Below are 18931 nucleotides of genomic sequence, written 5' to 3'. Positions count from 1 at the left end.
TATAACAAACTCAACTTGAAGTGGAAGAGCTTACCTGAAAAATATCATATTTACTTCCAATTATGACCAGAGGTATTGGAAATGGGTCAATTAATTCACGATCCTGTTAGTAAATATATTACATTGACTTATTAGAATTATTCCAAAAATAAACCATTTTAAGTGTCTTCATAGATGTTGACTGTGTTTGCTTGACATAGAGGCTATTCCAATACTTAACTTTCACTTAATAAGCTGTAATTCTCAAGTATAAAACTAGAAACAGCAATTCTCTAAATTCCTAAAATACTTCTTCATTTTTGTGTTCTGCCCTTTTCTTATATGATGTCATCTTCCTTTTAAAAAAAAAAAAAAAAACTATTTTGTGTTAACTGTTGCAATAGCATTTATACTGCATTCATAGGATCCATAAACTATTATTTTGTCCCAATATTACCTATGTAAAATGCATTCATATAAACTCTGGGCAAAATAAAATACTGTTCTTAGCCTTCTAGAAAATGATATTCGTGATTATATTTAGAGAGCTTGTGTTATCACCATTGTAACTTTATAATTTAATTACCTGTCAGATGACAAAAGTACTGACTATGTGACACTCAGTGAATGTAAAATTTAGAACAATGTTGAAGGTTACTTAAACTCTAACCCTTGCTCAATTTTTAGCTTCATTTAGTTTTTTGTCAGGTGACATTTGTACAGTCTGGTTTTTTAAATCTTCATTTTAGAAAATCAATATCAAACTGCTACTTTAAAGTATTTCTTTTGACTGGTGAAATATGCCATAACAATCACAGAAGACATTTAAGAAGACATAAGAAATCTTTTCCCTTGTTTTGCTCTTACTGAGGTTTTATTGAATTGCTATAATTTTCCAGTGAGCAGGTTCATCTACATTAAATGAATCTCAAGTCATGCATAAAAATGAAAGAAGTTGTTGTGATGTTATCTTTAACTATGTATGGGCTAAGGACTCCAAGAATAATTTCAACAGCAACTCACTGGATGGTCCTTCTGCATGTTACTCCATATCTTCTGTCTCATTTCAGAAGCTGCTTCAGAATCTGTCTTTCCCAGTTTCATTATCATTTTATCTACATGGCTTTTTGTGGCTTGCAACAGATTTTCCATGGTGGGCCAAAGGTCATTAGGTTTTGAGAGATCCAAAACAAGAACAATAGAAAATGTCCTAAAAAAAAAAAAAAATCTTTCAATAAAAACTCAAAATAATTACCAGTTTGAAAACCTACTATACTGAAAGTTATTATCGAAGATATACACTATGGCTTATGAAAGAAAAACACAGAGCAATTTTCTAGACAAAACAAAACAAAAACAAAAACACAACACCAAAGTTATAGCCTTATGTATTTGAGTACTTTTTTTCTAATGATATTTACATGTTACAACCAATAGTGGCACTGACATTTTTGTTTGAATTAATAATAATTTCGTTCAGATAATCTGTAAGCACATGACACCATGTGTGGATCCAATTTTACTAAGTGGTCCAAAGAAGGGAAACTAAAATAATAACAGCAACCCAATCAGGTAAAGGAAAAGAAAACAGATTTACCGATGGACCTTGCTAAGAGATTGTTTAGCTTATTTAATCTTCACAACAACTCTTTCAAAAATTTGTCATCATATCCATTTTAGGGATTAGAAGTCTGAGGTATGGATTCATATAACTAGGAAATAGTAGAGCTGGTTTTTAGACTCAAAGCCACATGTCTCTGCTACAGGACGCTGCCTCTGAGAAAGCACACCCCTAACCACCACACACACGTGTACTCATGTTCCACATCAGACATAAATCTAAACTTAGAAACCACAAACAACGAGCCCAATTTAAAAATGTGCAAAGGACTCAAATGGACATTGATCCGAAGAAGATATATAGATAGCTATAAACATAAGAAAAGATGCCTAACATTAATCATTAGGAAAATGCAAATCAAAACCACAATGAAATACCACTTCACACACATTAAAATAGCTATAATTAAACAAACAAAAACTAAAACTAAAACTAAACACCAGAAAATAACAAGTGTTGGTGAGGATAAAGAGAAATTGGAACCCGAATATAAAATGGTGCAGCCACTGTGGAAAACAGTATGGTGGTTCCTCAAAAATTTAAACATAGAATTACCATATGACCCAGATATTCTACTTCTGGGTATACTGAAATCCAAGATGCAAACAGATAGATATGTACACCAATGCTCAAAGCAGCACTATACACAATAGCCAAAAGGTGAAAACCACCCCAATGTCCATCATTGGATGAATGTATAAACAAAATGTGACATATAGATACAATGAAAATATTATTCAGCCTCATAAAGGAAGGACATTCTGACATACTACAATACAAATGAATCTTGAAGACATTATGCTAAGTGAAATATGCCAGACTCAAAAGGACAAGTATTGTATGAGTTCATTTATATGAGATACCTAAAGTAGTCAAATTCATAGATAAAGAAAGCAGAATGGTGGTTGCCAGGGGCTGAGGGAAGGGGAAATAGGCCACTCTTGTTTAATGGGGACACAGTTTCAGTTTGGAAGTTGAAAAAGCTCCAGAGATGGACAGTATGATGACTGTATAATAATGTGAACGTTCTTAATGCTACTGAATTGCACACTTAAAATGGCTAAAATGGTAAATTTTATGCTATGATATTTTTATCACAATAAAAAACAAAAATAAATCTACAAGTATCTCAGAAAATAGTCATAATAAATATGGACAGCTGTAATCATGGGCCAGTATAGCTTTTTTTATTTTTTATTTTTAAGTATATTTTATTGATTATGTTGTTATAGTAGTTCCATTTTTTTCCCCCTTTGCTCCCCTCTGTCCAGTACTTGCCTTCCCTCCAGCAATCCCACCCCCTTTAGTTCATGTCCATGGGTCATGCATATAAGTTCTTTGACTTCACCATTTCCTATATTATTCTGAACTTCCCCCTGTCTATCTTGTACCAAACGATTATGCTTCTTAGTCCCCGCATCATTTCCCTATTTCTCCCCCTCTCCCCTCCCATCTGACAACCCTCCAAATCATACCCATATCTATGATTCTGTTCCCATTCTGGTTTGCTTAGTTGGATTTTGTTTTTATATTTTAGATTCAGTTCCTAATAGTTGTGAGTTTGTTGTCATTTCAGTGTTCATAGTTTTGATATTCTTTCTCTTAAGTAAGCCCCTTTAACATTTCATATAATAATGGCTTGGTGATGATGAACTCTTTTAGCTTTACCTTGTCTGGGAAGCACTTCATCTGCCCTTCCATTCCAAATGATAGCCTTGCTGGATAGAGCAATCTTGGCTGTAGGCCCTTGCCTCCCATCACATTGAGTACTTCTTGCCAGTCCCCTCTTGCCTGCAAGGTGTCCTTTGAGAAATCAGCTGATAGTCTTAGAGGCACCCCCTTGTAGGTAACTCTCCGCTTCTCTCTTGCTGCTTTTAGGATTCTCTCTTTATCTTTCATCTTTGCCATTTTAATCATGATGTGTCTTGGTGTGGTCCCCTCTGGATCCAGCTCGCCCGGGACTCTCCATGCTTCCTGAACTTGTATGTCCATTCCCTTTGCAAAATTTGGAAAGTTTTCCTCCATTATTTCTTCACGTAAGTTCCCAATTTATTGTTCTTCCTCTTCTTCTTGCACCCCTATGATTCGGATGTTGGCATGTTCCCAAGCCTCTCCTCATTTTTTCCAACTCCTGTCTCCTCACTCTGCCCTGGTAGACTGTTTTTTTCTTCCTTATGTTCCAAATCATTGATTTGAAGCCTGGTTTCCTTCCCTTCACCATTGGTTTCATGTGGATTTTCCTTCGTTTCACTTAGTATAGCCCTCACTTCTTCTCTTATGCGTTTGCCATATTCAAGCATATCTGTCAAGCCTGTGTGCATCTTTATCACCAGTGTTTTGAATTCTGCATGTTAGATTGTCTATCTCCGCATCTGTTAGGTTGGCTATCTCCTCATCGCTTAGTTTTCCCACTGGAACCTTGATCCATGCCCCCTTTTGGGCCATACTTCACTGTCTCCTCATTCTGACAGGCTCCTGTGTTTGTTTGCCTCCATGTCCCAGGCAGAGCTGTAACTCCTGTTACATTCCAAGGGCGACCTGTTTCACCACGTTGTGGTGCTGTATGCGGGGGAGGGGTCTGAGAGGGAACAATACCGCTTGCCCAGCACTTGCCCCTTTTCCAGGCACTTCTCCCACTTCCATATGGGACTGGCACCCCTCTAGCTGTTGCGCTGGCTGTTGTTCCCAGATTGGGTGGGTCTATGGATGTTCTAGGACCATGGGGGCCCTTTAAACAAGCAGACTCTGCTGAGAGACCAGCAGTTTCTGCCTCCGCCCCAACCCCCATTGGTCTGCACAGTCAGAAGCAATGAGGCTTGATTTTCTCTGGTGCTGGGACCGTGAGCTGTGTGTCTGGTGAGCAGCTGAGAATGCTCCCCAGGTGTCCCTCCTGACTTTTTAAAATGTGTGACTGCGCTTTCCACCAGCCTGCCGCTATTGCCACTGCTGCCGCCACCACACCGAGTCCTCTCCGCCCCGGCTCCGCCCCTCCTACCTGTCTGGATAAGTATTTCTTCTTTCTATCTTTGTTTGTTCAACTTCTATGCAGCTTGATTTTCTGGAACTTCTGGTTGTTTCTAGTTTTGAGGTAGTTGTATTCCTTCTTAGTTGTGTAGGGAGACACAGCGTATCTTTCTACACCTTTATCTTGGCCGGAAGTCCCAATACTGTATAGCTTTGATCAACAGGGCAAACATTCTGCTAGCAGATATGTCAAGGAATTATAATACATTGGTGTGCAAAAGTAGATTAACAATAATAAATAATACAATCGGCAGCTGTCCGTCTCGAGAGACGATGGTGTAGCTTCTTAAGAGTCTATCTGCACCACCGAGAATGGTTGTGCAGTCCAACTCGGGAGTGACACGGTATCTGTCTCCTCCCGTGTTGAATCGACATCTTGCGATGACGCTGGAGTGTCCTCTCCAGTGAAGCTGAAGCTACAGAGCCTGGGCAGGGTGATATGGAGGGTCTGCTGTTGCCCATGCAGCAGACCCCCCCCCTCTTCGCAGCTGAAGGGTCCAAGGGAAAGACGGAGTCAATACAGCTTGGCTTCAGGTGCGCCGCAGGAGTTGCCGGTGTTGACTACAACGTCAAACCGCCTTAGAGACTCCGGCTCCGGATTTTCTGTCGGGGTTTACTCCCTTAGCCTTTCCCCTGAAGAGGTATGCCGCAAGGCAGCAGAGGTAAATAATACAATAATCAATAAATAATAATACAAGAGTAAACTGTGTTTTGTGTGTTCTCAACTGTAAACCTACATTTGCCCAGCTCAATATGTTATTTACTTTATAGTACAGTCAATTATTTTGCTTAATTTGAGCAAACAAGCTATTTTGTGTAATTCAAGCAAAACAGTAACTAAGTTCTATACTACAGGTCTAAAATCAAAAAGTAATGTTTTAGACATTATCAAGCTTTTCTGTGAAATTACTGTGACACAAAATTGTCTAGCCAATCATATTTATGTCATTTTAATAAGCTCATAAACAGTTTTGCTTAACTGCAACAGTATAATATATATTTTAATAGTAAGAAAACTAATCTTATTTTCAGGGATTTAGTATAGCTAATATTTAAAAAGCAATAACTAGGGTTTAACATCTTTTATTGTGGTGAAATATATATAAAATTTATTATTTTTCCGAATGAAAAATAACTTTGTTTTAAGCAAAAGAGGAATGAACTGTTCAATTGTTTTCCATTGCATTGGAACTACTTGCATTACTTTTACCTTCATAGCAAATGATAGCAATACAAAGTTGAAACAAAACAAAAAACCCAACCTCTTAAAAACAGGGAATCACACCACCAGAGATTCTCTGTTACAATTTATCTAAAGTCTGTGGAAATGTTCAATGTATCTATAATTATTTTATGAAGGGTCATTTTAAAAATAAACAATTCTAACAGCATTTAGCAATATTATTTCCTCAAGTTGCTGGGCTTTTGACCAACACAAGAAAATTATGTGTCAAATTAATTTCAGTCACAAAACACTATGAGATTTGCAAATTCATGAGGAATGAAATGTTTTTCATGAATTCTGTAACCACCCAGCAACCGGCTTTGGACCCAGGCCTATGGCTCCCTTTTCCTCTGTACATAAACTTGGCCTCTCCTTTCCTTAACACATTGACTGCCACACTAGAAAAAAAAAAAAAAAGTTTTCCCTGGAGCCACAATGTTTTATTATGAAAATAGAATAAAAACATTGAAAACCAAATATTTCTTTGTGAGTTGATGAAAAAGTAATGGGAAAACTTGGAAACAGTTCATAAAGGAAGTGTTTTTGTTTACATGTCAGATTTAGTGAAATTTAAAGGTTAAAATAAATAGAAAATAAATAAATTAACTTCTATTCATTTGACCCATGTTTTTAAATTGCCAGTATTAATTTAACAATAACACCATCAGTAAGTAAGATTTTCACAAACCATCTGCAGGGTTTTATCGCTGAGGCCACTCTTCGCGTAGTATGTGTGTTTATAGCATGGTAGCATGAGGTGCCTGTGCACCACGAGGCACCCAACGTAAAGTGACGTGTGAGTTGTGTACATTTCACAAGGCTCCAGGCTTAAAACTAGGGTGAGTTAAATATAACTCACACAGCAGTTAATGTGTTAAAGCTCGCTCCAGCTGCCATAGAGCTCCAAGGACAGGAAGAGTGAGAACTCACAAAGTCAGGAATTAAAGAAGCTGGTGGAAATATTTGACTTCCTACAGAAATCAGAATTTGCACAAGCCCTTCGGGCCCATATCCTGCTGAGTCTAGAAGAGGCACGTGAGGTAATGGAACAAGGTGATGTGGCAAGTCAGGGCCAGAACTGGAGCCAGCTCACAGCCTGGGTAAGAACCTAACTCCTTGCAGCCTCAGGCCACATTAACCGGCAGCTCAGGCTCCTTGGGCTGCTCCTCATCCTGGCCAGCTCTCCTCAACCACACCACCCTGAGCTACCCTAACACCCAGTTTCACTCATGTTCTCTGTTAATGGAGGACAAATGAAAAAATAGACAGCAGGAAAATTCCATGTTTCTGAAAAATAATGTCATAGAGAAATGGTGGTTGTAAGCGAAAAGGCAGAATCTAAACGTGTATATAAAACACCTTGAATCTGTACAAAGTATGTTTACAAACACTAAAAACACTGAAATAAATATTTTGGCATGTTTACAGTGGTTAGTTTTTATGGGATCACGGGTGCTCTTCCTTTTGTACCTTTCAGTATTTTTCTAAGGTTTCCATATGAGCATACATTAAAATTGTATCTCTTTAAACGAAAAAAATATCACTGGACAAATAAAGCTAACATTACCTATAATCAGGATCTTAATGGTTGAAATAGAATAAATAATTATCAGGCCCTTTTTATTTGGTCCACGCAGCAGCAATGGTTTGTATAAAACCCTGACAAAAGCAAGATATTTTAAATTAAAAATTTTTGTTTTCCTTCACTAAGATGGGTTTGCAGGAACATTGTGAGAAATGTCACAATTTTCCACACCTGATTTGGCTAACATGTGGGAGACACTGTCAGGAAAACATCATTACAGAGTTTGAGGTTTTCCCCAAAGTTCCATTTCTTTAAGGTCAGCAAATAGAGATTTTCTTCCTCCTCTAACTGGTCTTCCCCCTTGCTGAAGCTTCAATAGTATTAATTAGCATTAAACTCAGAGGCAGACTTATAATATCCAGCTAAAGAAAAAACTCAGGGCTGAGTTAGCTCACACTAGGAGAAGTATTGGAAAGAATTCAACTTTTCAGATTTATTTTTGCCAACTGACTTCATTGCGCAAGTGTTGACATATTTTTGTTTGTTTGCAGGCTTGCAAAATATGTTACTTGTTGAAATGCCAGCTATCTCACTTCAGCCTCAGTCCTTTTTAAACCTCTTTGAAAGCATTACAGTTTAAGCACATAGAAAGGAAATGAGCGCAAGCCTTGCGCAACATAAAACTGTCCCCCCAAATCCTGATTCATAAGGGCCCCTACACAGTCATCTCATGGACACTACTGGGTACTCCTGACAGCTGTTCTGGAGCTGGTTCACTTACCTTAAGGTGTCACTTGTGATTGGAATGCTGATTAAGTCCAATAAAGAGGTTCCTCCACCTAGTTCCCAAAAGTGGGCAATATCTTTTGGCTGAAAAAGCAAAGGAACATTCTTTTTCATATTAAAAGTTTTGATATTCTTTGAATTTTAAATACTTATTAAACTTCATTAGCACTAGCCAGTAATAATTACAGATATAAAATAGCATAGTGCTTCATCAACCCTTTCTTGGCAGTCAAAACTCTTCTTTCTCTATCCCTCAAAATGCACCAAAACATCTATTCCAAAGAACAAAGATGAAACATTAAGAATATATATGGAAATTGGAACAACTGTAACAGAATAATAAAATTTTAAAAGACTATATTTGTATACAAAATGCCCTAATTGTAGTAATACCCTAATAGACACATAAACAGTGCCCCAATTCTGTAAATATCACATGTAGCAGACAGACACTTCTCAAATGTGATATAAAAATGACTAGTTGAAAACTTTTTGTATTCTTTTTGAAGACAGTTATAATTCTATATAGAAATAAAACAGCTGAATAGGAAAACAACCTGATTTAGGGAGGCAGACTCTCACAGAAGACATGAGACATACATGTAAGGCATGAGGAAATGGGACAGACAGATGGCAGTCCCCGCTGCAGATCAGGATGACTGGAACAAAGTATAAGCAAAGGGTCTGTGCCTGGCGCCCCAGGGAATCTGACAGGCAGACTTCCACTGGCAATGCAAGTGGCAGGTGGTGGAACAAGAAGAGACTAGACACCTGCTTCTGTTTTTATAGGACTCTTAAATATGAGGGGATTGAAAGGGTTAGGCAGCCAAGTAGCTTGGTCAAGGCCATGACAACAGTAGACTGCTAGCTAATGGCATCTCTGCTTCTGCCCTGATGCTGGGGCGCCTTCAGGACACCAAGACCGTGTGAAGGGCTGACGAAGTGTTTCCCTTTGGCACTCTTAGAAAAACATTACATTTGAGAAAGACATGAATCTTCTAGAATGAATATGAACAAGCTCAACTTGACAGAACAAAGTTTAGAGAAAAAAAATAGGCGAAAAGAATCTCGAGTTTTTATGTACCTGTTAACTATGAACTTGGAAAAGACAGATGGTCATTAAAGCAAGTTTTAGATGAATATATATATATATATATATATATATATCGCTGACAAATCATCATCTCACAATCACTAAAATTGTTTTGCTATTGATCATTAATGTCTGTAAGGGAAATGATCTTTCATCGAAAACCTCAAATGATTTATAATTTGATGAAAGGAACTTTTTAGAGCTCTTCTCAAAAGTTAAGCTTATGACAGTTGTGTCAGAGTTTCCGTTTCTAAGTTTATCACTCATGCCAAAATTCATATAAGTAACAAAAAAGAAGCTTTCCTGCATCTCTATTATGCTCTTTTTTTTCTTTTTAATTTCACGGTTTTAATGGCCAACTTTCATTGCTGAATCCAGGAAGAAGCATCAGGCAATTTTAACTCTTTACACGTTGTCTAATAATCAAATATTTGGACTAGCTCAATCTATAAAAATTTGCCTGTGTTATAGGAGAAGTGGGACCATCTATTCTAGATTATTCTTCCATAAAGCTAACTAAATTATTTAAGAAATCGCCTGCCCTGGCCGGTATGGCTCGGTTGGTTGGAGTGTCGTCCCATATACAAAGATGTTGGGGGTTTGATTCCCAGTCAGGGCACATACCTAGATTGCAGATTTGATCCCAGGTCAGGGTTCATATGGAAGGCAACACTGATCAATGTTTCTGACATCAATGTCTCTCTCTCTCTCTCTCATCAATAAACATTAAAAAAAAAAAAAAAAAAAAAAAAAAAAGGCCTCTTCATTTGAGGACTCCAAAAGAGAATTCAATTTAGGTTTTTAAAAAATCCTCCTAACATATACTATAAACTCTCCCTCTATCCTGAGTAATTTTTAACTTTCCTCTGAAAAGGGACTAAAACAAGTGAAAGTAAGATTATAATAAATTAGAACCTGTATTCTGAAATATTTTTTATCAATTTCAGGATATATTTGTTAGTTATTTGCATTTTGAGCAGTATATTTTCATAAATATTCCACAGGTCAAACATATTTTTAGAAGATTTTTTGGGGGGAGACAGAAGATAACACATATTATTCTCATTTGAAAAAATGAAGTCACATTAATACAATTATTAAAATATGCCCCCACACCATACAATAAAATTACAAAGTAATCTTATTCTAGCATTTTAAGACATAACAAATGAGAAGGCTAAAATATTTTCAGTTCAGGTTAGCTTCATATATGTTGAGTTGCATTTGAAGTTTAAAAGTACAAAGCTATGAAGTGTATGGCTGGATATATTTATTGATTATAGGTAAGATGGAAAATGTAAAACAAAGTCAGCATCTTTCTCCATTTACAGGTATAGCAGTATCACTTAAAAAGACACTCACTGTGTTATGCCCTTTTGCTCTTCTTCCATATGTATATTCCAAAGTTAAGGTTGGTTTTGGTGACTCATCCCTGTACAAAACAGATAGTACTAATCTATTAGTGGGGAAGTCACCTTGTATAATAACACTGAGGTAAAAATGACTTAAAAAGCATACGAAAATCAATAAGCCTTCAAAAAACCATCTTAGTGGGTTTTAGAGGCAGCCACAGAGGTGAATAACAGCATGGGCTTGATACTATAGCCCCGAGAGACCCCTGGGGACAGGGGAGAACACGGTGGGGCTGCAGGGCTGATGGCTGTATCAGGGCGCAGGCCTTCCGTCTGTATCCAGGCCATGTGTGAAGCACTGACATCAGGCTTAGCTCAGCTTTGACATGGGGAACAGGGCATTGAATAACTACCAATTTCATGAAGACATCAGGGGAGCCTTAAATACAGTTCTCTTATCTTAAATCACAGCTCAAACATGAGCATCATTTATCTAGTGAGAGAGACAAACACATGACATTAGTAAGTCCTAAAAATGAACAAATGACTTGAAAAATATTAAAGTGATCTGCTGACAGCTTACATTACTTGGTAAGCAGTTTTATGATATTGTATGTAGATATTCATTTATTTATTTAATTTTTTGTTGTCATAAAGAAACACATAAGTGGATAATCTTAACCATTTTTAAGTGCACAGTTCAGTAATGTTAAGTATATTCACAGTGTTGTGCAACCAAACTTCTGAAATTTTTCATCTTATAAAACTGAAACTCCAAACCCATTAAACAACTCCCCATTTTCTCCTCTCTTTAGCCCCTGGTAAGCACCATACACTTTCTGTAAATCTGACTCCTCTAGATACCTTTAGTAGGTGGGATCATACAGTATTTGTTTTTTGTGACTAACATACTTCATGTAGCACTTGTCCTCATTCATTCTTTAGCATGTGATAGAATTTTGCTCCTTTTTAAGGCTGAATAACATCTGTATTTCTCTATTTTTAATTTGGAGAACAAAAAATCATTTTTAATATGCAATTGATATATTTATGCTTAATATGCAATTTATATATTTATATTTATTGAATATTTTGTCTATTAACCCTGCATCTACCTTTATATATACATATATAGAATGATGTTTGGTTTTATTTCCTGAAAAATAAAAATATCCTCTATGAAACAAAATTCTGCTTTTAAGAGAAAATTTATAAACTCTGAAATTTAACCTACAATTTGAAGAATTGTCCTTTTTCTAAGTAGACTATCAAGGAAACAAAATTCATAATTTTCAGCTGAATTTAGTATTGCATCCTAAGTATTGTGCCAGATGATGCGTCTGTCCGGGAAACACTCCTGGGCTGCAAAGAGCCGTGGTTCTTGAGGTGGAAGGACAACGCAGGTGTCACTGTGGAGGTTTCTTGTAAAAAACCATTTTGCTGATAAAAGGAATTACACAAAACCAGGATTCTATTATTTGTATTTTTTAATAATACTTTTCAAATGAATGATGTTTCTTTAATGGGACCAAATTCCATCTCTTGATGTCTCTGGAAAAGTTATAAGAAATGCATTGGAATAAAGGGAACAGAGAAATACTGTATCTTCCAAAATTGGTTAGAGGCTTTCTTTTTCAACCTCCTGAAACACCTACTAATTACAATCCTAAATCTTAATCTGATGCCATGCTTTCATAGTATAGAAGGTTAAGAAGCATATAAGACAAATGGTAAAATGTACAGGTTGAGGACCAACACTGTGCTTCAAAATTGTATCCATGAGTAACTTAAAGATTATGACTAACATTCAAATAATCATGGACTAGAAAGAATAAAAATAATTTAAATATCACAGAAGCATAGCGAAAAAGAAAACTAAGTACTAGCAAAAGCTGTGTAGTTACATTAATTTCTCCACCAATAGAGAAATCCAGTATTAATACTGTATAATTTTTTTTTTTTTGGTTGTTGTTGGTTTTATTTTTAAAGAAGTTCTTAAAGGCCATAAAAGGATTCAATAAGAATTAAATTATTTTGTTTGGGCTTCAAAATTGTTCTCCTTCCATATGTCTTTTGGCTCTAACTTGCCCTATGCACCCAGAATAAGCAAAAAATGTAGGCTAAAGTTTAACATAACACTTACCTGTCAAAACACCGTAGAATAATAGTAGTCTTTCCCTGGAAATTTTTAAAAAAGCAATATTGTATTAATGTCATCCATATGTAAAATTTTACTACTGTTCATAGTTGTGGCCCAAAATAGCTTTTTAATTACCTGAATGATAAATTACCTGGAAATTAGAAACTTTCAGAATTGTTCCTAAGTTTGATAAGTGGAAAAAGTTAACTGTCAACTTCTCGTCACAGTGTAACTACACTGCTATTATTATAATTATAAAGTCCCTCAAATGACAAATACCAGCAAATCATACCTCACTTTAGTGGTCAACTTGGCAGCTGTCTTAAATTTTCTCTCTACTCATCAGTGCTAATTACTGGTTAAGCTGATGATTAGTGTCTTCTAAAATATTTGAGTTCCAATTGTTGAAGCAGAAATAAAGACAAAAGATAACATACAAATAAAGGACATGTTGCAAATATGTTCAAAGTAAGCAATCCAGATACTGGCTTGGAGTATTTTTTTGTTTTATTTCTAGAGGATGTACTTATTCTAGTTATTTTTTAGGACCACATACATAAATTATTTTAATAAAAGTAATTAAAAATACAAACAGACTGTAAAAAGGGGCCTAATCTAATAAAGTTAAGAACACAAACAACAGCATAAACGAAAGATCTCAAGCTCAGCCTTAGTGAACAGGATTATGTGTAACTACTGAATTTTTCTATACAATAACAAAAGCTCAGCATCGGGATAAAGAGAAGCTGGCAGACCTGCTCTAATCTATTTTAGTTAAAACCTCAAAAATTCTGTTCCATCCTGAGAATTATACAAGAATAATTTTAGTTGAGAGTTATTAAGATCATGACAGAGAACCCATGACTGATATAACACAGAAGACATGGCTGAAAGAAATGAAGATAAAGCTGAAACAGATATTCAGGGAGATAAGGTGGTTGCCATTAATTATTTGAAGGGCAATTTTACAATATTTGAAGATTAAATAAGTAGAAGAAGAATTAGCTTTATTCTTATAGTTTTTCAAGTAAGAATAAGAACCAAAGGGTGGGAGCTGACAATAAAACAAAGGACGTTTTCTACTAACTAGGAATTAACATGTAGTGTGAAACAGGCTGTGGTTGTGAAAGAGATATTCAGACCTAAACTATACAACCGCTGTTTGCAGAGGCCCTTAACCTTTTTGGGAGGCGTCTGTATGCTGAGAGAATCTAATTTTCTAGAAAAATGCACTGATGCACAATCACACACAATTTCGCATACATTTCTAGTGAGTTTGCTGACCCCAAGAAGAACCTCTATTGTAGAAGACTAGAATAGCTCCAAGTTTCCTTCAGTTTCTGTGACCCTAGTTAAGTGAAACGTATCATACCCTATACATATCATACCCTATATGGTTCATAAGCTTATTATCTCTCTGCTTGTTTCGGTTGTACAAGTGACCTATAAATGTGACCATCAGATTAGCATTTATGGCATCTTTGTGCAAATGGGGAAAAGATGACTACTCTGGGCAGTCTACTTGGAAACAAGTGCCCCTTCCTCTGAGCTGCTGTGGCCCATGTCATGACACACCGCATGACAAGTGTCCAGGGTGATGTAAGTACGCACTCAGTCATGAGCAGGACACCCTCAAAGGAGAGACAACCAGCTCAAATGTAACCAGCAGGCCGGAGATTCCTTATATGGTCACAGTTGAAGTATCCACATTTTTATCAGGGTATTAAATATAAATTTTACCACTGGTTGTTAAATAATCACAATATTTGGAAAATTATTGGAAAAAATGTATTACCCCATTTTTACTGCCAATGAAGAAAACAGATTTTTCTCCAATTTCCACAGCATCATCTTCATTTTCATTACTTCCCTGTTTTTCCACTTCAGCTTTTGCAATTTCCCAGAGCATTTCACTAAATAAGAGGCAGAAAAATAAATTCAGAGAAACGAGAAGAATCCTTTTCAATATTTATTTCAAGCTCAGGAAATTTTATTTCAGTCAAGTTTTTTAAACAAATCAACATTATTTTCTAGGGGACAATAAACTGGTAAAACTTCTGAAGATTAGTCATTTTCTTTGTGCTGGTTCATCAAAGAAAGGTGAAAATGATATGCAGAGCCTTTATCACCAGGATTTAAGGGTTTCTTACTCTGAGGCTTCCAGGCAAGTTTGAACATTGTATGTGTTAGATTCTGAGACACATATGAATGTACAACTTTGGGAAATGTACAACTTGAAAAACAACATCTAGGAAAATGGAGGAATGTGTAAAACCAGTGTACCAAATAATCTCTTCTCACTCAAATATTTCTTTTTTTTTTTAATTATAATTTTGGCTCAAGATTCCCCTATTTTTAATACAGAAAATATAAAGAGGAAAAAAAGTCACCCAAAATCACATTTTGAAAATCATTCTTTCATTCCTATCTCTACACACATATATAATTTTACACAAATAAGATTATATCATTTTGGACTTCCGGCCAACATGGAAGCACAGACAGACACGCTGTATCTCCCTCCATAACTAAGAAGGAATACAACTACCTCAAAACTAGAGACAACTAGAAGTTCCAGAAAATCAAATTGCATGAAAGTCCAACAAACAAAGATATGAAGAAGAAACACTCATCCAGGCAGGCAGGAGGGGTGGAGCTGGGGCAGAGAGGACCCTGTGTGGTGGTGGCAGCAGCGGTGGCAGCAGAAAGCTGGCAGAAAGCTCAGTCACACATTTTTAAAAGTCTGGAGGGACACCTGGGGAGCGTTCCCAACACCAGACCAGACGGTGCAGCTCATGGCCCTAGCACCAGGGAAAATAGAGCCTCATTGTTTTTGACTGTGCAAACCAGTAGAAATTGGAGCAAAGGAAGAAACTGCCAGTCTCTCAGCACAGTCCACTTGTTTAAAGGGCCCCCCCCCCCCCCAGTCCTAGAACGTCCAAAGACTCACCCACTCTGGGAACGACAGCCAGGGCAACAGTTAGAGAGGCGCCAGTCCCATATGGAAGTGGGAGAAGTGCTTGGAAAAGGGGCGAGTGCTGAGCAAGCGGCATTGTTCCCTCTCAGACCTCTCCCCCACAGACAGCACCACAACATGGTGAAACAGGTTGCCGTGTACTGACAAATTCCTAAGGCTCCGCCCCTCACAACATAATAGGTGAGACAGCTCTACCTAAGACTCAGAGGCAAACAAACACAGGAACTTGTCAAGATGAGGAGACAGAGAAGTATGGCCTAAAAGAGGGAACGGATCAAGGTTCCAGAGGGAGAACTAACTGATGAGGAAATAGCCAACCTAACAAATGAGGAGATAGACAACCTAACAGATGTAGAGTTCAAAGATGCTCACAGACTTGACAGATAGGTTTAAGTATGGCAAATGCATAGGGAAGAATGAAGGCTATGCTAAATGAAACAAAGGAAAATCCACACAAAACCAATGGTGAAGAGAAGGAAACCAGGGTTCAAATCAATGATTTGGAACATAAGGAAGAAAAAAACAGTCAACTAGTACCAAATGAGGAAACAAGAATTGAAAAAATGAGGAAAGGCTTAGGAACCTCTGGGATAACTTTAAACATGCCAACATCCAAACCGCAGGAGAACCAGAAGAAGAGGAAGAGCAAGAAACTGAAAGCTTGTGTGAAAAAATAATGAAGAAAAACTCCACAGATTTGGCAAAGGAAACAGACATTCAAGTCCAGGAAGCACAGAGTCCCAAACAAGCTACACCCAAAAAGGACCACACCAAGACACATCATAATTAAAATGCCAAATGATCAAGATAAAGAGAGAATCTTAAAAGCAACAAGAGAAAAGCAGAGTTACCTACAAAGGGGTGCCTATAAGACTATCAGCTGATTTTTCAAAAGAAACTTTGCAGGCAAGAAGGGACTGGCAAGAAGTATTCAAGGCGATGAAAAGCAAGGACTTATAACCAAGATTACTCTATCCAGCAAAGCTATCATTTAGAATGGAAGGGCAGATGAAGTGCTTCCCAGACAAGGTAAAGCTAAAGGAGTTCATCATCACCAAGCCATTATTATATGAAATGTCAAAGGGACTTACTTAAGAAAAAGATCAAAATTATGAACATAAAATGACAACAAACTCACAACTATCAACAACTGTATCTAAAAAATAAAAACAAAATCCAACAAGCAAACCAGAATAGAAACAGAATCATAGGTGTGGGGATCATTTGGAGGGTAATCAGCTGGGAGGGGTGAGGGGGAGAAATGGCGATATGGTGCAGGGATTAAGAAGCATAATCGGTTGGTACAAAATAGACAGGGGGAAGTTAAGAATAATACAGGAAAGGGTGAAGCCAAAGAACTTATATGCACAACCAATGAACATGAACTAAGGGGGGTGGGATTGCTTAAGGGAAGGGGGGTACTAGGCAGAGGGGAGCGAAGGAAAAAAACTGCGACTACTGTAACAACATAATCAATAAAATATACTTTAAAAAAGATTATATCATTTTTAAATTAAAGCCTATGTGAAAAATGGAGTATTGAATTGAAAAATGATGAGCATGATCTGATATGTTGTAAGCCTGAATCTGCAACTTTCTATGTATACCAACTTTGCCAAATTATCTAACTTCTCTGGATCCTTCATTCCTTTATTAATTCAACTAATATTTATTGGGTACCTAATATATGCAAGCTTCTGCACTAGGCCTCAGGTTCACCTCTGTTTCTTCATCTCTAAAATACTAATAAAAATGAATACCAACCTTTTAAGATTGTCATGATTATTAAAATGTATCATTTAGTTTAAGGCTTGGCCTATATATAATTACCTAAAATTATTGAGCACTTATATTAATTATTCAAGAACCAAGAATGAAGAAAGGGGCTATAGAAAACTAAAACTAGTGTCTCCAAATATGTGCACTAAAATTCACACATTTATTTTGGGAAGCCCCCAGGAACTCAGTCCAGGCCATTGTGCTCTTCATTTACATACCACGGTTATCTGCTTTCCAACTTCTTAAATAGAGGGGTGAAGGAAGTGCGGCAACCAGTTATGCCAAAGATGGAAGTTTGTAACTATAGCCACAACTTTATAATTGTAACCAATTTGACATTGATGGGAGGCTAACAATTCTTTCGCACTAAGATTCATAGGCTTCGTGGAGATCACACCTCCAATTCACAAGGCGAGAAAACGCGATTTCTCTTGCTCTGTGATGGATCCCAGGAACGCTCTCTCTCCTCTGTCCTGATAAGTTGTTCACAGAAGGTTTAGGTATGGCTTCGGGAGCAGGTTATTAAAACTGGCATCACAGGCTTGAATTGCTAAAATGTATTTTAAAGGTCAATATCCCCTCCTCCTCCATTCCCCTCTTTTAAACATGATCTTACACTTTTCATTGCTTTCGCAAGATTCCCTTTGTGTATTGTTGTGAACTCCCGCACCAGGAGCGGAGGTCCCCAAAGAAGTGGCTTTGTGGTCTGGTTCACCGCCTGAACCCCTGCTCCTACGGCATTCCCTGGCCTGTAAGAAACTTCTACTGAATAAGTGAATGGTTGGAGTTGAAGGATGTTTCAAAATCTCTTACTTTTACTTTGGGAACTTTTCTACCTACTTTCGTCAGAACCCACACGTGCAAGAAAGGTAGTTCCTATACGGGTCTCTGACGACTCAGACAGGGACTGCCAGCAGGGAAGTCCTATCATTGTCTTCCACTAACTGGTCCCGAGGGGGTTCTTCTCCCAAAATATACCCTCAGCGGCCTCCCCCCCCCCCCCTTTCAATGGTAGGGTGGGAAAGAGGGGAGGCTATTGAGGGGAGGGTAAGCCTTGCAAGCAAGGTTGCGGAGAATACCTGGGCATCGTGGCTCTGTAGCCTCAGGGTCCGAGATCCGCGTAGGGCCCGGTTTAGAATTACACCGCAAGCTCTGACCTCAGCCAAGCAACGCAGGCTCTTCGGTTGCCATGAGAGCAACGTCATGGCCTGGGTGGCATGCGGAAGAAAGGATTCATGGGAAATGTAGTTCTCAGCGTTCTTAAGTCCCAAACTCAGACTCATCCCTCAGAATGTGAGAATGAGGTGACACGATAACAACCCCTTTGACTTAAAATCGCTCTACTGCAAGCGTTCTTTTATTAAGAAAATATTCTACTCTGTTCCGAACATATACTCAGGATTCTCCTGTCTTGCTCGTTTTCTCCATCT

General features: G+C 37.5%; 1 protein-coding gene across 3 annotated transcripts in view; it reads right to left on the bottom strand.

Annotated features, from left to right (window-relative positions):
- DYNC2LI1 (dynein cytoplasmic 2 light intermediate chain 1) overlaps positions 1-18702 on the bottom strand; it is a 40483-nt gene extending 21781 nt beyond the window's left edge. For 2 of the 3 annotated variants that reach the window (XM_090281221.1, XM_090281223.1), the window contains exons 1-7: positions 18581-18702; positions 14541-14658; positions 12749-12783; positions 10616-10685; positions 8156-8244; positions 1003-1189; positions 35-103 (exon numbers count right to left, since the gene is read on the bottom strand). In XM_090281221.1, coding sequence (XP_090137347.1) covers positions 35-103; positions 1003-1189; positions 8156-8244; positions 10616-10685; positions 12749-12783; positions 14541-14658; positions 18581-18588 — 576 coding nt within the window. In that variant the 5' untranslated portion in view covers positions 18589-18702. The remainder of the gene's footprint in view (positions 1-34; positions 104-1002; positions 1190-8155; positions 8245-10615; positions 10686-12748; positions 12784-14540; positions 14659-18580) is intronic. The other variant, XM_090281224.1, reaches the window with a different exon arrangement.
- Between the last annotated feature and the right edge of the window lie 229 nt (positions 18703-18931).

Source organism: Furipterus horrens, unplaced genomic scaffold, assembly GCF_987537825.1.
Source record: "Furipterus horrens unplaced genomic scaffold, mFurHor1.1.pri manual_scaffold_6, whole genome shotgun sequence".
NCBI lineage: Eukaryota > Metazoa > Chordata > Mammalia > Chiroptera > Furipteridae > Furipterus > Furipterus horrens.
Note: the sequence above shows the minus strand (reverse complement) of the source record. Positions and strands in the feature narration are given on the sequence as shown.